This window comes from Eulemur rufifrons, chromosome 16, assembly GCF_041146395.1.
Source record: "Eulemur rufifrons isolate Redbay chromosome 16, OSU_ERuf_1, whole genome shotgun sequence".
Taxonomy (NCBI): Eukaryota; Metazoa; Chordata; class Mammalia; order Primates; family Lemuridae; genus Eulemur; species Eulemur rufifrons.
Window position 1 is genome coordinate 38,557,752 of NC_090998.1, and position 13,288 is coordinate 38,571,039.

At 35.8% G+C, this 13,288-nt stretch overlaps 1 protein-coding gene across 1 annotated transcript in view; it reads left to right on the forward strand.

The window, feature by feature from the left end:
• SPATS2 (spermatogenesis associated serine rich 2) overlaps positions 1–13,288 on the forward strand; it is a 105,148-nt gene that overhangs the window by 62,051 nt on the left and 29,809 nt on the right. Inside the window, exons 3-4 of the mRNA XM_069490145.1 lie at positions 10,665–10,744; positions 12,499–12,607. Coding sequence (XP_069346246.1) covers positions 10,665–10,744; positions 12,499–12,607 — 189 coding nt within the window. The remainder of the gene's footprint in view (positions 1–10,664; positions 10,745–12,498; positions 12,608–13,288) is intronic.

Sequence of the window (13,288 nt, forward strand, 5' to 3'; positions counted from 1 at the left end):
AATGTTTTGAACCTTTTGTTCATTTCCAGCTTAAGTATTTATATTGCATTATAAGTCTATTATTTTCTCTAAAAGTTAAGTTCCCAACCTGAATTGTAAATTATATTTGTGTTTTTAGTACAAATTAAAACATTAAGAATAGAGACCAGGAAAAGAAAAAATATAACTTAGGGGCAGCCCACCACCTAATAAATCAACTGCATTTGTTTCTCACATACCTTCTAATCCTCATCTGTTAGCACAGACTTCTTAAATTCTGTTTAGCAATAATCATGACATGGAGATCATCTCCTCTTTTTTGAGTATGTTCCAACCACCTAGTATTGTTAGTCATATATGACCTTGAGGAGCAAGAAGAATAGACTTGAGAAGCACCATGGTTAGCATGTGAGCCTTCCAGTGTTTTGTCACTTATCCATCACGTGTTAATGTTCAGCATATTTGTTCCTGCCATAATTTAAGCTTGTATCTTCTTTTGTAGCTTCAAGGGAATGAAGAACAGTTGTTCGACATCTTCTTTTTAAAAAACTTTGAGGATAAATAGGAAAGGCAATATGAATATGAATAGTGGTGTAAGACCTTTTCTGTTAGAACCATACAAACTTTAACCGGGCATGGTAATGCGTTCGCCTGTAATCCCAGCTATAGGGGAGGATGAGGCGGCAGGATGGCTGGAGCCCAGGAGGTAGAGGCTGCAGTGAGCTATGACTGTGTCATTGCACTCTGGCCTGCGTGACAGAGTGAGACCCTGTTGCTTAAAAAAATTTTAAATTCCAGCTCTGTCACTAGCTAGCTAGAAAATCACTTTACTGCTCTAGGCCTCCTCTTCCTTTTTTGCAAAATAGTGAGATGGCAGAAGACTTCTGTGTGGGGATGTTGTGAGGATTAAATGAGATATTTCATGTAGAGCTCCTTGCATAATGCCTAGTAGAATAAAGCACATATTAATGCTAGCTGTTGTTGTTATGGTAGTCTGTTCAGCCTTTTTTAACTTTAGACCATTTATAATTCATGTAACCCAGTGGTTCTCAACTGTTAGACCCATGTTTTCTTTTTAAAATGAATATTTTATAACATTTCCTTTATTATCCTGAAATAAAAGTCACAGATAATATAATTTACTTACATAGAAAACTTAAAATTCAATATAATGTCTTTATAAAAATGAGTAGTAAACATTAATTTTTAATAAAATAATACATATGCCTACATTATCTATAATTTTAAAACTATGTATGACTAATCTAGAAGATATAATGAAGTAGTTGGATGTTGTAACTATATGTAAGTTACTATGAATGAGATAGCCATAAAAATAGATTGATATAAATATCTTATACTAGTGAGTCAAATAACATAAGCTACCTTGCAATCAGTGATGATTTTTCCAAATTAATAAATAAAGATTTTATTGTTGGTAAACTTCTGAATGAAAAAAGTACAAGTTTTCCTTTATTTACACAGTATTATAGTTTTGGAAAAATCCAGTGTATATTAGTATAAATTAGTAAAATAGTATAAAACATACTTTGTTTTTACGTGTAGTATGGAGATAGGTTCTAGGATTAGATATTTATAAACAGGCTCTTAACTAATTGTCTAGGTGGACATTCAAAGATTGTACAGGATTAAGGATGATTCTTCATTATGGAATATATAGCATCTTTATCTGCTTTCCATTAAATGCTCGTATATCCCCCTGCTAATTATTATGACAACCAAAAATGCCCCATATATTTCTAAAATGCCTCTTGGAGGCAGTACAGCCAGCTGCTGTTGAAAATAAGGACTGTAACTATCACTTTACAGACTCTCCTCTCACTATTTTTTACTGTTTACTTACATGCTGACCAGTAATGCAACCTTAAGCAAGTCATTTAACCTCTTTAGGCTTTGCCTATAAAAGATCTCTTCTAACTTTAAAATTCCGCAGTCTTTAAGGAATATCTGGGGGTCTTTTTCTGTTTGTTTGTTTTGAGACAGAATCTTGTTCTGTTGATCAGGCTAAAGTATAGTGGCATCATCATAGCTCACTGCAACCTCAAATTCCTGGGCTGAAGCAAAGGATTATTTGTTTTGACTACGTTGTTTTACAGATAGGGAAATATAGGACCAGAGAGGCAAAGTGACTCACCACAGAAAAAATATCCTATGTACCTACCCCTCAATATGATGTTAGTCAACTAAGAGAACTCTGTGTGTGTTTGTATGTGTGTATAAAAAGTTAATATTGTATAGGTAAATCCTGACTCAGTTGCTTAGCATAATGAAGTTTATTTCTCCTTCACATAAAATCCAGTTGACAGGAAAGGGGGGTTCAACTCCCTGCAGTCATTTCTGGGTGGTTGGCGGCCCTGCCATTTTCAATAGTAGCTTCCAAGGTCATTCTAGATGTTCACATCCAGCCACCATATGGAGAAATAGATTGTGGAGGATTACCAGGGGGCAGTTTTTAATGGGTCTTGTTTGGAAATAGTACATACTGCGTATGCTCACATTTCATGGGCCAGACCTCAGTCATATGGTCACGGTTAATTACAAAGAAAACTGGGAAATATGGTATAGTTGTGTCTCCAGGAAGAAGAGGATATTGGGTTTGCAAAGCACATAACAATCCTAGCTTCTCCCCCCGCCCCTCTCTCTGTATGTGTGCGTGTGTATACACACACACACACACACACATACATGTATACATACATGTTGAGAGATGAGATGGAAAAATAAGTTTAGCAAAGTTGTATATTAAGTTATATACCAAATGGTTTTCCCACTAACTTAACACTTAATGTTATGAGATTGTTATTCTTTTTTTATATGTAATTGTTCTATCCCTTTATTTCCCTAAATAGATTAAGAGTTTCTCCTGCAGTGCTTAGTAAATACTGTGTATGCTTTTGCTTAGTATATATTTGTGAAGTGAGTTAATTCTAAGATTTCTCAGAATGAGAAATGATCATCTAGTTATAATGGTACTATGTTTTTAAAAATCCATGAATTCTTTTTTTTTTTTTTTTTGAGACAGAGTCTCACTCTGTTGCCCAGGCTAGAGTGAGTGCCGTGGCGTCAGCCTAGCTCACAGCAACCTCAATCAAACTCCTGGGCTCAAGGGATCCTCCTGTCTCAGCCTCCCGAGTAGCTGGGACTACAGGCATGTGCCACCATGCCCGGCTAATTTTTTCTATATATTTTTAGCTGTCTATATAATTTCTCTCTATTTTTAGTAGAGATGGGGGTCTCGCTCTTGCTCAGGCTGGTCTCGAACTCCTGAGCTCAAACGATCCGCCCACCTCGGCCTCCCAGAGTGCTAGGATTACAGGCGTGAGCCACCGCGCCCGGCCAAAATCCATGAATTCTTGAGATGTGATTTTTTTTTTTCCTCTCGGAGTAATTTTTTACTATCTATTGACAATAATAACAAGACTTCTTTATTTTAATTTTTAAAATTATAATAAATATATAAAAAACAAAATTTATATTTTAACTTGTTTTAACTATACAGTTCAGTGGCATTAAGTCATTCACGTTGTTTTGCAGCCATTACTACCATTCATGTCTAGAACTCTTTTCATCTTGTAAAACTGAAACTCTTTACCCATTAAACAATAATTCAACATTCCTTCTTCCCCCCAGCCCCTGGCAACCAGCATTCTACTTTCTGTCTCTGTGAGGTTGATTACTTTAGGTAATACACATGTAAGTAGATTTATATGGTATTTGTCCTTTTGTGACTGGCTTATTTCACTTAGGGGGATAATGTCATTAAGATTAATCCATATTGTAGTATGTGTCAGAATTTCTTTCCTTTTTAAGGCTAAATAAATACTATTCCATTGTATGTGTATACCACAGTTTGTTTATCCGTTCATCTCTTGATAGACACTTGGGTTACTTCCACCTTTTGGCTATTGTGACTAATGCTGCTATATGAACATGGGTGTAATCCATGCTTTCAATTTTTTTGGGTATATGCCCAGAAGTGGAATTGCTGGATCATGTAGTAATTCTATTTTTATGTATGTATGTATTTATTTATTTTTTGAAACAGAGTCTCACTCTGTCATTGGGCTAGAGTGCAGTGGCATCATCATATCTCTCTGCAACCTCAAATCCTGGGCTCAAGTAATCTGCCTGCTTCAGCCACTGAGTAGCTAGGACTACAAGCATGTGCCACCTTGCCCAGCTAATAAAAAAAAAATTTTTTTGTAGAGGTGGGGTCTCACTGTGTTGCCCAGGCAGGTCTTGAACTCCTGGCCTCAAGCAATCCTCCTGCCTCAGCCTCCCAAAATGCTAGGATTATAGGCTTGAGCCACTGCACCTGGCCCCAAAGTCTTATAAAATGGCATTTTGACATAGTTATTTTTCTAAATTTCCCATCTCTGATAAGCTCCCCTTCCAACCCTGATTCCCTATTATTTTCATTCTCTTTCATAAACATTTTATTTTCTTATCAAAACAGTCATGTTTTCTCCAAGTTTAGGTGGTAAATTGGTAGAAGAGAGAATTACTACCCAGAAAATTAAAGTTGGTGGCATCTTTAGTTTTGAAGTTCTGAATACACTCTAGTCCTTAGCTACTAAGGTGACAATAACTTTCTTTTCCTTGCACTCATACTTTTACAATATAACCCTGGTCCCCACATTTGCCATTAGGGCACATAAAAAAACTGTACTCCACTTGTGATTTTATTGGTGACTTACATGTGGATTATTCTTAAAGTTGCTGTGAGCAAAAGCAATTCCAAGAAATTGGTCACTTTGTTTTATGGTCAGATATTGGCTGTGTTTAGTGTAAAGGAGAAGTTCAGGTTGTTTAATTCAGGTTCATATGATACCACTTCTGCAAGAATTGGCACATTTACATAGGCTCTGCTCCTGAGTTTACTTTTTAATTTTTAAGAGGAAGTTGATACAGTGAGAGAAAATATGACAAGTGCACTTGTCAGGTTATCTGGACTTCTAGGATTTATTTGTGGACTTCCTTTTAAATGGATCTCATTACCTCTTTTGGCCTTTCTTTGGCTATGGTGAAATGTGAATAGTGTTGTTACCCAACTTCTTTTATGTATGTGTAAGGAATATCAGTGAGTTATAGCAAGAATCAGTAGTCCTTAAAAGAAAGGTGATATATCAAGGTACTGTTAAAATCATGGCAACTTGAGAACTCTAGAATATTTGATGAGTTACAACACTAATGGACTCTCTTCTTGATTCTACAGTAGAACTTACTGAGTGACTTTGGGCAAGGAATAGTACCATGGGCTGATTTTCTCATCAGTATAAAATTAAGAGAGGATATTCTGAGAGGAATTATAATTCCATCTTCCTCCTAACTTGTCGGAGGGAATAATTTGCCATACTATATGTTAATGAAAAGAAAGATACAAGCAATCTAACTTAATCTTACTCCATGCCTAGGTTAAGTCCCCTTTACACTTGTCTCTACTGTGAGCAGCCTGGAATTTGTGCACAGGCCTTTCCTGATGGAGATAGTCTGCTCATGGATAATCATATCAAATTCATTAAGAGGCTTACTGTGTGTTCATATTAGCTCTGCTAAACCTCTTTAGATAGGGCCCAAGGTGGTAGAGCTTTTAATAATCTTCATTCCATAATAGATAATGTTGTGGAAGTCTAGCATATGTATTTAGTACTGTGCAATTTGATAAACTAATGCATAGTTGCTATCATATTGAGATGGTTATTTATTTTTTTACTGGTCTCTTGCCCTAGACTGTAAGACTCTGAGAGGGCAGGACCCATATATGTCTTGTTCACCTTTGAATCCTGAATGCGTAGCACCATAAACGGGTGTAAAAAATATCTCTTAGAGACCCTGCTTTCATTTCTTTTGTGTGTATACCAAGAAGTTGGATTGCTGGATCGTATGATAGTTCTTTGTTTAATCTTGTAACAGCTGGGCATGATGACTCATGCCTGTAAACTTTGGGAGGTCAAGGTGGGAGGACTGCTTAAGGCCAGGAATTCAAGAGTAGCCTGAGCAACATGGTGAGACCGTGTCTCAATAAAAATTTTTTTTAAAAATTAGCTGGACGTAGCAGCTCACACCTGTAGTCCTAGCTACTCAGAGGCTAAGGCAGGAGGATCCTTGAGCCCAGGAGTTCAAGGTTGCAGTGAGCTATGATCACACCACTGCACTCCAGACTAGATGACACAGTGAGACCTTGTCTCAAAAAAAAAAAAAAAAAAAAAAAATCTTTTAAAGAACTGCCATATGGCTTTCTATAGTGGCTATACTATTTTATATTTATACCAGCAAGGCACCAGGATTCCAATTTCTATATACCCTTACCAACACTTTTGTTTTCTTTTTTTTAAATAAATAGGCATTCTGGGTATGAATATAATCAGGACTTTAAAATAAATTAATAAAACACTTAATAAAATATGATCTTCAGGTTAAATCATAAATTAACATTTGTTAGACTGTACTTCAAAACTTAAGATACTTGTTCATGGTTGATTTAATACATGGAATATTTAGGTTCAGCTCTTTCTATGTCATATTCAGTACCTAACACAACCTTTTCATGATTTTTGAAGCCAGCAAAAACAAACCTACAAGTATATACTACAAATATTTTTCAGTTGTACTGTGAATAATATACTTTCATACTTTTTCTAAAACGTACCTGAATGTGTGCTATTTGAAATTGTTTCAAAAAGCTTCTGAGATGGTTCATGATAGAGTGAAATAAATAATTAGAAAGCTCAAGCTCAAGTGCTCCTCACTTTCTTTATGAATCTTGCCTGAGAATACTTTTTTTTTTTTTATTTTAGAGACAGGGTCTTGCTCTGTCACCCAGACTGGAGCTCAGTGGTGCTCATAGATCACGGCAGCCTCCAAGTCCTGGACTGAGTGATCCTTCTACCTCCAGAGTAGCTATGACCACAGACATATGCCAGCTAATTTCATCTTTTGGTAGAGACAGGGTTGCATTGTGTTGCCCAGGCTAGTCTTGAACTCCTGGCCTCAAGTGGTCCTCCCACCTGGGCCTCCCACAGTGCTGGGATTACAGATGTGAGCCGTCTTGCCTAGTCTAGCCTGAGAATAATATTTGACAGCAATTTTTTTCTTTAAAAATTTATTTCTGGGCCGGGCGCGGTGGCTCACGCCTGTAATCCTAGCACTCTGGGAGGCCGAAGTGGGCGGATTGTTTGAGCTCAGGAGTTCGAGACCAGCCTGAGCAAGAGCGAGACCCCATCTCTACTAAAAATAGAAAGAAATTATATGGACAGCTAAAAATATATATATAGAAAAAAATTAGCCGGGCATGGTGGTGCATGCCTGTAGTCCCAGCTACTCGGGAGGCTGAGACAGGAGGATTGCTTGAGCTCAGGAGTTTGAGGTTGCTGTGAGCTAGGCTGACGCCACGGCACTCACTCTAGCCCGGGCAACAGAGTGAGACTCTGTCTCAAAAAAAAAAAAAAAAAAAAATTTATTTCTGGCCGAGCGCGGTGGCTCACGCCTGTAATCCTAGCACTCTGGGAGGCTGAGGAGGGAGCATTGCTCAAGGTCAGGAGTTCGAGACCAGCCTGAGCAAGAGCGAGACCCGTCTCTACTAAAAATAGAAAGAAATGATCTGGACAGCTAAAAATATATATAAAAAAAAACTAGCTGGGCATGGTGGCACATGCCTGTAGTCCCAGCTACTCGAGAGGCTGAGGCAGAAGGATTGCTTAAGCCCAGGAGTTTGAGGTTGCTGTGAGCTTGACGCCACGGCACTCTAGCCCGGGCAACAGAGGGAGACTCTGTCTCAGAAAAAAAAAATAATAATAATAATTTATTTCTGATAGAATACATGCTCTTCTATCCTAGCTAAATAAAAAGATGAAATTCTGGCCGGGTGCAGTAGCTCACGCCCGTAATCCTAAGGCTCTGGGAGGCTGAGGCAGGTGGATCGTTTGAGCTCAGGAGTTCGAGACAAGCCTGAGCAAGAGTGAGACCCCATCTCTACTAAAAAAAAGAAAGAAATTATATGGACAACTAAAAAATATATAGAAAAAATTAGCTGGGCATGGTGGCGCATGCCTGTAGTCCCAGCTACTCGGGAGGCTGAGGCAGGAGGATCTCTTGAGCCCAGGAGTTTGAGGTTGCTGTGAGGTAGGCTGACGCCACAGCACCCTAGCCCCGGCAACAGAGTGAGACTCTGTCTCAAAAAAAAAAAAAAAAAAAAAAAGAAAAGAAAAGAAAAAAAGATGAAATTCTGCTTTATTTCCTACCAGTGAAATTAGGTAAATCTTAAACTTTATTTTCATGAAAAAATTACACAGTTAAGTCACTAAATATTGATGGGAATTAAAAATTACTTTCTCTATAATGCTGAGAGACACTTAAGTTCCAGTGCATTGAATCTAGTATTGGTTGAAGTTGTTAGGCAGTATTAGCTAGTGAGTAGACAAAGATGTTGATGTATTAAGATGTTAGATTATTGTTTTCTCTTTTTGGTGACCTCATGATGTAGAATATGAGTACAAAATTGTCATTTGTGCTTGGGGATGGTGACCTGTATAAACTATCTTAGTGACTCCTGTGCCCTCTGGCTAGGTTGAGTTTGGCCACTGGGCAGCATTGGCAGGAGATTCTGAGGCAGGGAGGAGAGTGTGGTAGGGGTATATATTCCTCCAGTCTTTCTCTGAGGGGTATCTGTGGGCTGACTGTGTTCTTTGACCAAAGGTCACAGCAGCTATCTGTTGGCCTTCTCCAGTGAAACAAAGATGAAAGAGCCCTTTCTATCTGTGGGTTCCAGTAATTGTTCCCTCCTTAACACCTCGGAGTAGCTACGCACATTATTGTTATTAGCCAAGAGGTACTGTAACCGTTTGTATCTGGTGGTTCCCGCATTCCCTGCAAGCACCTTTGAAAATAATCCCTTTATTAAACTCTACTCAGATTTCCTAATCTGAGTATGCTGTTTGTTTCCTGTTGGGATGCTGACTAAAATAGCTGCTTTATGTATTTTAATCATTATCCTAATTGATATGCCAGATAAACCCTAATAATACTTATGCTAATTTGTTTTGGGCAATAACTGAGTGTTTGCAGAACTGCCCTTTGTTTTCCTTGCAGTGTGTGTCCTCTGGTGTGTTGTTAAGGGGAAAAAAAACGTGTTAAATGATGGTATAAGAGGCTAGTAATGAAATAGTTCATTTAAATATAAATCTTAAAATGCTGTTTTACTCTTGTGTTCTCTCTTTTCCCTAAAAGAGATTAGTGATTTGATTCTCTAATGAGTAAATATATGTCCTTTTGTATCATCTCACTCTCATTGACACCTCTTTGAAGGAAGATATGTTAAAGCATTCAAGATATATTGTTTGGCTGATCCATGAGTAATTCTGAGAAAGTTCTAGATAGTACTATGACTATATAGGATCTTCATCTTATATATTGTGTCTCTTTTCAATTAATAAAGATAGTTGGAAGATAACCATATTATGTAGTCATTTGAAGGACTCAGGCTTAAGTGCTGAGTTTGTGTAAGCGCAACCTGATTTTTCATTTGAGTAAATCTAGAAACCATCAGTATTAACAGAGGTTAAGGTTAAATCTAAATTAATTCAAAGTTCAACATTAAGCTGTAAAAGAAACTTTAATTAAAACATCTGTAATAATAGCAAAAGAATTTGTAAAGTATAATAGAATATTACTGTGTTTTTTTGAATTCCTTTTCTCAAAATTTCCCTTTTTATTTGCCTTGTTGAAATTCTAACTCCCAAGCTACTTCTAAGTACAGTGGAGGGATCAGTAATGTTATTACCTGGGAGTAAAAATCTCAGGCCACAGGCCAGACTATTGAATCACAACCTACATTTTAGCATAAGATTACCCAGATGACAGGTATACATATCAGAATTTGAAAAGCATTCTAACTGGTTCCTGGGATTATATCTCCTTGGATTAAAACTAAGTTGTTGAGTATTAAAACTGAGGTAATTTATTGATCACATAGTCACAGATAAAGAAACTGATTGTTTGTATACAGCATTTTCTTTATAAGTACAGAAAAGCCAGAAACTTTTTTTGTAATCAATCCCATTGAACTAAGTTTTCTCATAATGTAAACTCAGGTACATTGCTTCTTGGGTATGGAGTTTCATTTGCCTAATGTAAATTTGGGACATTGTTTCATCAAGCATTATATTGGGGGTACAAACATTAATGTATTCATGGAGTTTATAGTATAAGAACATAATGTGTATGGTGCAATCTAGAAGAGGAAATTACTTTATGTGTTGTTATGAATGTCACAGAAGCTTCCATTCTACTAACATTTTCAGATTCTTTAGTGTTAAATTTTACCATAGAGAGCCATTCACTTGCAACATTTCTAGAGGGACTTTCAAATTAAGGTAGGATAATTAACAAGGATGTCAAGGATTACAGGACAGTATAATATAAATGATATATTTAGTGTTTCCCTCATGGAAACATGGCAGTTTCTAATGAAATCAAATTTTATTTTATAATTTAAACTCAAAAGATAGATATAAGTTATCCATTTAATAAAATTTGCCAAATAGCAACTAAGTTGTTAACTGTTTTATGGGAGAAAAGCAGCCAATCTTGGCCCTTCTGTTTTGGGGATGTATTACATACTAGTTTTAGATCACGTTGAATATATTTTTCCCTTCTCATTCTTTCAGATTCATCAGGATTCATTTTTGATTTGCAGTCCAAAACTGTACTGGCTCAGGGAGGAGCTTTTGAGAACATGAAAGAGAAGGTAAGGCTAGTCACTATGGATAGTAAACTTGAATGTCATAGGAAAATTTAATTACTAATATTGTCAGTGGCTATCACAAACTCATTATGAAAGTGAAATTTTAAGAACAAAACAATGCTACTATATATCAGAGTGACCACTATAAAGTTAAGCGCAAACATGATTTTTTTTACATATCTCTGTATATATTCTAAATTCTTTTGAAGATATTTAATATTAATTAATATTTATATGGCTGAGTTTGCATCTCATTTGGCAACATTCTTTGAGGAACAATCTGAATAAGATCCTCTTATTCACTTGAAGAGCATTGAGTTCAGGAGACTTTAGAGCAAAAAGGGAAATAGATCTTCTACCAAGCATTCCTTTGGAAGAAAACCAGATATTTTTAGTAATATGACCCTTAATGAACTATATTGAGAAAAACATAAAAGCTTTATATGCTTTCTGCCTTTCTAAAAAAAGTATATTGTCATAGATACACAGTGGTTCAGTAGTATAAACACTCACATTTTGAATTATCAGAATCTTACCTTTATCATGGAATCTGTAAGTTTTGCCCAAAGTCCATTTTTTAGGCATCAATGCTAAGGGGTTTTTTTGTTTTGTTTTGTTTTTGAGACCAGGTCTCGCTCTATCAGCTGGCTAGAGTGCAATAGCGTCATTATTGGAATATCTAATTTAGAGAGCAATTTGGCATTATCTAATGAAGTTGCAGATGCCCTACTATCCAGGAATTATACTAGTAGTTATATATAACAGACACATTCTCTCACTGTTCACAGAAGACTCAATTTTTTTTATTGTTTACAATGTTCTAAACATTGTTTTAGCCACTAAGGATTTAGCAGCATAAGAATGTTGATTACAGCATTGTTCCTAATAGCCAAACACTGGAAACAAAGTAAATGTCCATCAATAGAATGAATAAATTTGGTATATCATACAATGGAAATACTATGTGGAAGTTAAAATAAATGACTAAGAGATGTAGTTATCAACATGGAAAAAAACAATGCTACCTAAAAAAAGCAAATTGAAGATAAATATGATATAATAATATTTATAGGTAATGTAAAATAATAATGTATATTACCTATGGATACATACAGACATCATAAAAATGCAAAAGCATGTATTGAAATAGTACCAAATTCAGGGTAGGGAGAGAAGGGAAATGGGATTTACTAGGCATTCATGGGGCTTCACTCATTTTGTTTTGTTTTAGTAAACAGGGTGTCACGTAGTGGGTGTCCATTATTTTTTGTATACCTGAAAGGTTTATAATAATTTAAATTATTTGTATAAATTATCTTTATAAAGTTTGTATACAATTAAATGATATAAAGCAAAAATATTTTGGAAAATGATACACAAAAATCTAAGTTGTTAATATTGGTGGTTCATAAACTTTCCACCTTTCTTATAGTATGCTAAAAATGAGTGAATGTTGATGCTAAATTAGTACCTGAATAACTAAATTAAACTACCCTTTCTTGATATAAAATCTAGTACATACATTCTATTTTTAGAATTGTTCTGCTTTTCTTTTTGAAATTAATTTTTTATATGCTGTTATCACTCATCTATTAATCATTCCCAGTGAGATGGTTGTAGGTATTCTCGCTGACACTAAAGAGTGGTAAATATTGTTAAAAATGAAATGTCACTCTTTCTGTTATTCTCTGTAATAGGCCTCAGCTGCCTAGTGACCTACAGATGTTAGAATTAAATGACCCTGTCATCTTTTCCAGATAAATGCAGTGCGTGCAATAGTTCCCAATAAAAGCAACAATGAAATCATCTTGGTTTTGCAGCACTTTGATAATTGTGTGGACAAAACAGTACAAGCATTCATGGAAGGTAATCCTAGCTCAGTTTTTTTTTAAGTTTGTATTTGTTCAAATGGAATTTGCTTCAGACTTTTATAACATTCAACCATCCAATTCTTCATAGATAATATAGCAGACCCCATAACATACCATACCATGACATTTTAAAAACATAAGATAACCTCTTTCAATACTATAAGCAATTCACTCATAAGCTATATGATATATGGAATAAGAGACAAGCAGAGAAACACCATCATTTTACTCAAAATGTTCTCTAAGGGTATTTAGAAAGAAATCGTATGGCCAGTGGTATAAGGAACTTGATTGGATTTGGGTTGAATAAGAATTTAAGAGGTTCTTAATATCAAAGTAGTGATTCAGTGGCCCAGCAACAGAGGACAAATTCAAGGACTCAGCATTCTCTTCTGGACTCTAGTATCATTCACTAGTTTGGCTCTGGCAAGTGACTCAAATGTGTGGGTTTGAATTTCCTTATCTAACATATAGAAGAATGGAGGGCTTAATAGTTCTGTAGAGTTGAAGAATGTTTTACAAGCTTCTTTCCACATAACTCATTTGAGGAAAACTTTACCATAAGCTATTATGTCATTGAATAGCAACATCAGATTGGGTCTCCCTGTTTACATTTTCCTGAATTTGCCAGTATAGGATAAATAGGTACACATACTGTAAGGTTTTTCATTGTCTT